This window comes from Olea europaea, chromosome 16 (assembly GCF_002742605.1).
Source record: "Olea europaea var. sylvestris chromosome 16, O_europaea_v1, whole genome shotgun sequence".
Classification (NCBI taxonomy): Eukaryota; Viridiplantae; Streptophyta; class Magnoliopsida; order Lamiales; family Oleaceae; genus Olea; species Olea europaea.
The window spans coordinates 18,012,603-18,021,910 of NC_036252.1; the positions used below are offsets into that span (position 1 = coordinate 18,012,603).

Here is a 9,308-nt window from a genome sequence, read left to right on the forward strand (position 1 = left end):
CTTTTTCTCTTCGAAGGGATAGGTGATGGATCAGATTCACCCTCCACCTCACCCTCCAGCCCATGGACAGGCACGAAATCCATAACCCCTTCAAGATCAAGCTCTGCCCCTGCACATATAAGTTAGAGTTGAGGTAACAAGGTAGCCAAAAAAAAAAATTTGAAGGGGAGAGGATGGAAAAAGTGAGCACAAGAGCTAACCATCAACAAAGGCATGCCCCTCATCGCCTCCTGGCAAATTCTTCAACACCCCATCAAGATCAAAGTCCATACCTGAATACACACATCCAAACTCATTAGTCCCGACAAACTAAGAGCAAAAAATAATAAGTAAACGCGTGTGCATGCAATATGAAAAAAAAAACGGAAACAACCTACCCGTAGGACGACACATCCCCACTATCAACATGTTCTTCATAGTCAGAACTGATTCTAAGTCAGGTGCATAAGGCGGTACATCGACCAACTCTTGAATTTGAGCTTCTAGAAAGGGGGTAACCTCTACTTGGCTATTGAAAAGACGAATTTGAGGGTGTCGCCAATTGGTGTCAAAAGAGAATTGACCCGTTGAAGGCCGGACAAAGAAGAATCGAGACTTCCATCCGCTATTCGAATTTCTAAACTTAGGAAATTGCAAAGGAACCCTAGCGGTAAAATAGATAAATGCATTACATTGAACTAGCTCATGCATTTCGAAGACACACCTGAAAAGATCCATGAAAAGCGAAATTTCCCGTTTAAGACAGACATATAGAAAATGTAACGCTTTTCTCCACGCATTAGGGTTAATCTGACTAGGAGTAAGGTGGAACTCGTTGAAAATCGACACAAAAAAGGGATGAATGGGAAACCGAAGACCCCCGTCCATAACGTCCTTGTACACGGCTATCTCGCGGGGGTCGGACCCGGGGAGTCTTTCTTTAGGATCGAGGACTCTATAAACGTAGTCATCCACCCGGTCATACTTACCTAGACATTTCTCCAACTTAAGTGGTGAATTGTAAAGACTATAACCTTTTGGAATATCCATGGGGACAACCTCACCAGCCGGGTCTCGCCCAACTTCTAAATTTTGATTTGGAAATTTGGAAGAACTAATGTGCCTCTTCGGAGGATTTGGAACAAACGCTTGAGAATCAATTGAATGAGTTTTACTATCAATATTATGAAGAAATCTACCAGATGAAGGAGGCGAATCACTAAAGGGCCGAATCGATGGACTAGATAGGCCGCAAAACTTAGGAGAGGACGGGGGATGGCCAGCCTTCGCCGATCGCCAACCGGCCCCCCGTGGGTCGATTGGATCCCCTCCCACACCCTCCGACGGAGGTTCGATCGAGTCACTATACCCATCACTTTTCTCATTGGAAGGAGAAGAAAGAATTATTTTATACATGACAACAAAGAAGATGAAGAGAAGAAAATTCAAAACAAGACTTTGGATTAAAAGAAGAGAGAAAATTACTTTAGAAGGGAGGAGGCCTAGGATGTTGAGTGAAAGTGATTCTCAAAAATAGGAATTACACCCCTTTTTATAAACACAAGAATTTTAACTTTTGGAGGGAATTTTCCCTCCAATATTGGGGCCATTGGTGGGGTGCCATGTGTGCAGTAAGATTACCACTCGATCGCGTTTACGTTGTTCGATTTATTAATATGAACTACTCCTTTGTTATATATTTTAAAAAAATGGTGGGGAAAAGGAAATTTTCAAACCAACCAAAATAAAGAAAATTGCTACCCCTTGTCGAAAACATCGACAAGGGGTGGGAGGCTAATAATATAGGTTGATAGAGGAAACCACCCTCGACGGCAAGCAAGATGGATCACGACACTTCGACGCGAGGTCGTCGACCCCCCTGGGGGCGCTCTACCACTACGCGAAGTGATCGACCCCCCCTAAGGGCGCTCTACCATCACGTGAGGTCTACAACTGGAATGAGACTACCTGTCCAAACACTTAGCCATAAAATTCCTAGTGAATCAACTAGATTCCATAGATGCTAAATACGAGAACAATCCCCAGGCAGGAAACTAGAGATCCCCCACTCAGAACGTGGGCATAGTGGGAACGCCAGCATGGGACACGTGGCACCACATCCGCCCAGCGGTTATCTGACCCCTAACGCCTATATATACCTCCGGACGCAGCACAGGTAAAGGGTTCTTCTTTTTTGATCTATTTTGTTATCCCTTAAAAAATTTCAATCATATTTTTCAAGCCTATAAACTAATTCTCACACCGGAGGTAAAACGGGGGAGGAAGCCCCGCCTTCACTTTTTCAGGTCAGATATACCGGACGGAGTAGACGAAACGCCCAGCACAATTAGGCAAATAGGAAGGTGTTGATCAACCACCATTTCAGGCACTTAATTAGTTAATGATTTTGTTACTTGTGAATAAATGGACATAAGCAGTTACGAAAAATGATGCGAAGGGAAAAGATTTGATGAAAAAGTTGATTATGTTTTAAACCATCGAATGATAGAGTGACATGTGATATTATGTAATCCTCTATGTAAATGTTAATATACATGTAGCCAAATCCAGTAGTTAATTACATCTAGATCAGTATTGTAATACTAATTTGGAAGAAGTTATTTTTATTTTTGTTTTAAAACCAATTTTTGAAAAAGCTTCCTAATTTAGAAATGTTTTTAGAGGATGAGCTTCCTCTAAAAACTCATCTAACTAGAAGAAACACTCATATACTCAAATGGGTTTAAAAGTAATTTTTGGCTTTCAAAAGCTCATTTTGATCTTTCAAAAACCATGTAAATGGGTCCTAAATAGTATTACTTCATTTGGAGAGCATGGAAGATCAAATTTGAATAGAATACATTCGAATAGAATAGGTTTGGACGACGGGTAAGTCGATTATGATATTTCAATACCATGAATCACTCATTACACTTCGAATATTTTGTAAATGGAACCATTTATGCCCTCATATTTACTGAAATCGAAACTAAATACAAACGGTCGATTTAAGTTCGAGATTATTTTTAGCTATAAAATTTTTTAAAAATCGTAATATGACAATATAAATTATCTTTTCAATATCTAGAAGAAATAAAATATGCCTCCAAATTCGTATTTGAACATTTTTTAATTCACTACAAATATTTTATCCAGTCCCGAACCGACCGAACCCGACGGTTCTTGTTAAATTAAATAACCGAACGGGTATCTGAATTGAGAACCGCGCCCACCCCTAGTAATATCATTCAATCATGATGAAGGCTACATGCGGAGCCTTCATAAGGATTTGTAGGGCGGACAACAACATAAAAAGTATGATCAAAAGTGGTTATGAATGTAAGTTAAATAAGTTTTAAAAAAAAATAATAATATTATAAAAATAACAAATTCGATTCTAGAGTCTGTACTCAGAGTCGCTATTCAAAAATTAACAACTATCATAACCTTAACAATTCTAAGGATTTTGCTACCAATACATAAAAAATGTACATAAACGATTGTAGAAAATGATGCGGAGGGGAAAAATTGGATGACAATTTGGCTGTGTTTTAAATTGACAAATGATAGAATGATATGTTGACGTTACGTAATCATTTGTGTAAATCTTGATGTGTAGTAATATCCCAATTCTAAATCATCGATTTTGATTCCTAGTTTAGGCCCAGTTAATTTAAAGTAATGTATTATGAAATAGTTATTGATGGAGAATGTGTGGTTAAAGAGGACGATTTTTTTTAAATTTGCGTGCAATATTATTTTAGGGGGTGTTTGATAGTTATTTTTATGTAAAAATGTATTTTAGAATAGTAAATTGATGTGAAATGTGTGGTTGAAAAATAAGGAAAATTTTTTGATTTGCGTGTAATATAATTTTAATAAAAAATGTGTGGTTGAAAATAAGAGAGAGAAAAATGCATTTTGAAAAAAATGGCTATGAAAACAGGACCTTAATAAAAAATGTGTTATTGAAAATGAGTATAGTAAAAAAGATAATGGGGAATAATATAAAGGTGCACAGCATCGCTTACAGCTCTCTCACACCTCGAGGGCCCATGTGCAATAAAAAATCCGCACCCCTCTCCCCTCACTTGTGAAGGGGCTGTAGCCCGAGCTTCACTGTACAAATAGCAATTTCCTACTATAAATGAATCAATCAATAGCTCCCCGTAGCATAGTCCAGTCGTGTAAAGGATGGGAGTGAGGTTAGTGTGGGGGTTCGATTCCTGATACATGGAATTGGATTCCTTGTAAGCACTGACAACTCTTGTTTCCTGGTTTGTTGGGACATATTTCGCGACTTACCTCCCTCATAAAGTTCTAGGGACGGGACGGTGAGAACCCTCGAGGTTGGAGTTCAACCTTTTTTATTTTATTTTATTTTATTTTATAAATGAATCAATCAATAGGGTTCAAATAGGGGCTTATTTATTTTTGAACGGAACTTGATGCAATTCAGGGGTGAAATAGACATTGGGGCTCATCAATCACGTGATAAGATATGAGTTGTAACGATATATTTATCTGCCAGACTGGCAGCCGTTTAGAATCCAACACGAATATCTGCTGGCGATTCCCTCATATTAGAAATTAGAGCATTGATAATGCTATGGAACGTGTTCAGGGTTCATCTCCTTTGCTGATGCTGTTAGTGTAGGTGGTGAACAAATCTTTTAGTGTGAGAGTACTTGCTGAAATCAACAGATCCCACCAGCATTGCACTGGGTTAGTGTCATTTCCATATTTTTTGTTTTCAGAAAATCTTGTTCTTGTGTATTAAGAATTAGATCCAGAAATTTTGGGTATTCTTTAGGTATTTGTGTCTGCATTTGCAATTTTAAAGTACCATTGTGTTGTGGTTTAGATGGCCGGAAATTTCATGGGCTATTCTTAATTTCTTCAATGATTTTTAGAGGAAGACTTGAACGAGAAGGATTTGGGTATATCCTGTTGAACTAGAAAAGTCTCAAGAATCTGTTTTCTTTGGGTTTTGTAATAGTGAAATGAAGGCATTTTTGGGTTCTTTCTTGTGGATTTTCTTTAATGAAGTTGCCCTAGAAAGTTGGATTTAAACACATTTTTTGTTTTCCATCCATAATCCATCAAGGTCTTACAAGTCCAGAAAGATAGTAATAATTGATATTTTACGATTCAAAGGCGATCCCAAAAGTGTGGTTGAGGTTGAGTGGTTGTTAATTATTATCTGATAAATATGATTGAAAGGTTTTCACGAAAATATGTCAAGTTTCTCATTGAGATGATTGCTCTAGTACAATGCACTTTAATGTGATGCAATACTTTAGAATAAACACTAAAGAATTAGTAATTGTCATTTTCTTTTTTTTTCTTCCATGTGAGTACAATAAATTTCATAATCTTTTTATATTTGTTTCAATTTTAATGAATTTCAGATGAAACCTTTTCTTTTCCTTCTCTAATTTTTCCAGGGTAGCATTTTTGTGTCCACCTCTAGACTTACAATAGCATAGCATATAATATCATATACTTAGCAATTAAATTGTGTAAATGATCAGAAATTGGTAATGATAAGAGGGATTACATTGAGTGCCAACTTATCAGGTGTATCATTTCTTTTTCTTGGTAATATATTCTCAAACAGTAAACTGCAAATTCAGTGATATAAACTATGCTTATTGTAGCTCTTTGTCATTGCACTTTCAGATTCCAATTCAAGTTACATAAACCTTGTTTCTGTTTTATCATGGGATCTTTGTGATTGATTGTTGTATTTACTCAATAGCATATCTCGATCAATCTAAATCCCATGATGTTTAGTTAAGTTTATCTGTCCACTATCCATAATTATCTAACTTTTCAATCTTCAAATTTGTATATGTAACTGACAAGATTACTAGCATCAAAGAAAATAGAAATATGCCTGATTGACAAAAAACTTTTATTTAAGAGATTAATGAATGATTCCACCACTTTTGATACGTTTGATTTCTAATAACTTCATCTATATTATCTGTAACACATTTCCAGTTTTTTGTGCCTGTCTTTTCTCTCTACTGAAGCCTTTTCTGGCTTCATGTTTTAGTTTTTCTTGCCTAAGTCTTTATGTTTTCTCTATTATTGTATAACAGTTAGCCAAGATGGTTGCACGGGACTTCACTGTGGACTTAAATAAACCTCTTGTGTTCCAGGTAAAAGAGTTTGCATTTTTACTCATTTTTATATCAAATAGATATTTTCCATGCAAATTATGTGCCCTTAATCCTTTCATGATTGTGTCAACCTGAAGAGTGCCCCATTATACGAGTGACACAATTCCTAGTAAATCTAGCAATGAACGGAATGGCCAACAAGGAATTATGTTACTCAATCCCAAATCTATTAGGAATACTGCTTATTTTGTTTTTGTTGTTGATCCTTGCATGGGTATATCTTCTCTTGGTTCATAACTGTTTACTTGTATGCTGCTTTCTTTTATATTTTAAAGGGGATCAAAACTTTTACATAGGATCTGCGCCTGGCTGTTTTATGACGCACGTAAGGAGATTTTTAAATGTGAATGAACATGAACATTGTTTGAGATTGAGTTATTGATAAATCTTCTGCCATGGCTCTGCATAAACTCACTGAATGTACCTTCTTTTACAATCTATTTTATGTGCTTGCGCTCCTTTTAGATTTATATCCCTTGTCTTTCCTCCCATTTTTCACCTCATAATATTTTTTTCACTTTCAAAGGTTGGACATCTTGGTGAAGCTTATCAGGAGTGGGTTCACCAGCCAATTGTCAGCAAGGAAGGCCCTCGGTTTTTTGAAAGTGATTTCTGGGAGGTACTACTTTCATTTGTTTGTGTCAAGATCAAATCCATTATCATATTCTTCATTGATTTGGAAACGTTTTATGGTAAAGAAGTATTTACTTATACATACTAGTGATGTGTACCCTCATAATGTTGTCTCCTTTTTGAACAGTTTTTGACACTCACAGAGTGGTATGTAATTCCCCTCATTTGGCTCCCAGTTGTTTTCTGGTTCATCTTGAAATCCATTAGAATGGACCTTACAATACCTCAAGTGGCATTGATGATGGCATTTGGCATCTTCATTTGGACATTGCTAGAATACACTCTGCATCGTTTCCTTTTTCACATCAAGACTAAGAGCTACTGGTTAGATTATTCTTTCTCCTTTCTCCTTTCTCTTTCTCTCCATTCAAGTCTTCTGCCTGTCCTCTTCCATCTCTTGTCTGTATACGCGTTTGACATTTGAGTCTTATCTGTACTCCACTTTACTAGTTTTTAAATCTTGCTTAAATACTTTTATTGTCTTGTAGGGGAAACACCATTCATTATCTTATTCATGGTTGTCATCATAAGCATCCAATGGATGGTCTACGCCTTGTCTTCCCACCTGCTGCAACTGCTATTCTCTTGGTGCCAGTATGTTTATAGGCCTCAAACCTATCTGGTTTTCCACTTTCTTTTGGATACCCTTCGAAATTCTGGGCTCCGCATGATCTGTTGACATAATGTTTTGCCTGAATAACCAGGCTAACATTTCTGAGAATTTTGTGCCTGTTAGTACTATTGTCTCTCATACGGAAAGTTGCTGTATTCAGCTGTGAATGTTTGAATTTCTGTTATCTTTTGAATTATGAATCAAAATTAATTTCATCTATAACATTTGTCATGATTCTTGGACAGAGAACGAGAGCTAAAATATGGCTTTGAATGGAAAGACTTTTTAGTATGAAAAAGAGCACTGAATTTTTGAAATTTTTTGTTATGCCTTATTATGTTGCTTTACATTTTGAACTATTTCAAACTCTTTGTTGAATTCAATTTTCAGGTCTGGAACTTGATAAAATTTATAGCTGCTCCTCCTACTGCTCCTGCTATATTTGGAGGTGGTCTACTGGGTTATGTGATGTACGATGTAACCCATTACTACTTGCACCACGGGCAGCCAACCAGTGAAGTACCCAAAAGACTCAAGGTAATCGATTTTACTCATCAATTGCTTATTGATATCTAAACAATTTTTTATCTTTTTATGCTTTGATGTCATTCATTCTTGATACGCACTGCTTGGTGAATTTTTATCCCTTCACTGGTTTCAAAATTACAATATTATCTGGTGCTAATACCATTCTGATGGGTGTCGTGAAACTCTGAAGTTGATGCTAGTTTCACTACAACCTATTACAGATCTATTAAAATTTCTATTTTTCATAGTGCTTATGATCAACTTAATTTTTCTGTCATGCAGAAATATCATTTGAATCATCATTTCCGCATCCAGGATAAAGGCTTTGGTATCACTTCCTCACTCTGGGACAAGGCCTTTGGAACACTACCTCCATTGAAATTGGCTAAGAAGAATAGATAATTGCAATATGTAGATGATGTCAAAGGCCTCTTGGAAGCTCTCAATATTCAACATTCTTGCTTCAGCTCTCGCGTGTACCGTTGTGTCTTCTGAGAAAGTTTAGGCTGTTTGTTGCTTTTGATTTCTTTCTTCTAGGATTTTGTTAAAAGAAACAAACTGACGATCATGCATCAATTAATTCATACATCGTTGCATAATTTAATTTAATTTTTTTTGCTCTGATTATTTTCACTGGACTGCTTTGTAAGATACTTGTTTAGGCTCTGCTATGGTATATATGGCCTATTGTTCCAACATATTGCTTTGGATTAGAATATTTCAGTCGATCAAACTGAAATATGCTTGCAGCATATTATTTCAACCCCATGCTGAAAGATTGAGTAAAATTCTTGTTTCTAAAATGGCATCTGATTAATCTGATCTTGATATGTATAATCGTCGTCTGATATCAGCCCCTTTATCTTTTAATTGTTGAATAGTTTCGGCTACTGATTTATGCTCCAAGTCTTCTAATGTTCTTTTTATTCCATCTCCATTTGTTCTACATCAATATCAGATCCTTTGGCACGAGTTTGAAAATGTACTGTGTTTATGATGAGGACATCGGACGACGTTTATTTATTTTATTTAAGTTTTATTTATTTTCTTGGACTATTATTTAAATTGGATTTGTATAGGCTCGGGCTCAAGCTCGTTAGGGTTGCTTTACTATTTAAACCTATTTTGCATTGTAATTTTCAGTTGATGATGAATGAATAATTATTTTGGTGGCTTATGACGCATCCCTTCCCTTATTCTACTCTCTTTTGTTAAATTCTTCTTCTTCTCCTCTTTAATTCCCCATTCTTCTCTTTAATTCCCCCTCCCTATAGATTTGTTCTATTTCTCAATTAATTGTCCTGTTGGTGCTGCATCAAATTTGGTATAAGAGCCTAAACTTGGGTAATCTCTTATCTCCAATCCAA

The 9,308-nt window shown here is 36.3% G+C and overlaps 1 protein-coding gene across 1 annotated transcript; it reads left to right on the plus strand.

The window, feature by feature from the left end:
• The first annotated feature begins 4,489 nt into the window (after nt 1-4,489).
• Nucleotides 4,490-8,639, plus strand: LOC111412353 (dihydroceramide fatty acyl 2-hydroxylase FAH1-like). Its single transcript, XM_023043249.1, has 7 exons — nt 4,490-4,704; nt 6,087-6,146; nt 6,694-6,786; nt 6,928-7,124; nt 7,289-7,394; nt 7,804-7,950; nt 8,224-8,639. The coding sequence occupies exons 2-7, from the start codon at nt 6,096-6,098 to the stop codon at nt 8,341-8,343; spliced, it is 714 nt and encodes a 237-aa protein (XP_022899017.1). The 5' UTR covers nt 4,490-4,704; nt 6,087-6,095; the 3' UTR covers nt 8,344-8,639.
• Nucleotides 8,640-9,308: the final 669 nt, after the last annotated feature.

What these genes read in the sequence shown, in the direction of transcription:
- LOC111412353 (XM_023043249.1), top strand. Translation starts at nt 6,096, where the DNA reads ATGGTTGCACGGGACTTCACTGTGGACTTAAATAAACCTCTTGTGTTC. An exon ending in ATCAAGACTAAGAGCTACTG is followed by an intron (nt 7,125 to 7,288) that starts GTTAGATTATTC and finishes ATTGTCTTGTAG; the next exon opens with GGGAAACACCATTCATTATC. An exon ending in CTGCTATTCTCTTGGTGCCA is followed by an intron (nt 7,395 to 7,803) that starts GTATGTTTATAG and finishes TTCAATTTTCAG; the next exon opens with GTCTGGAACTTGATAAAATT.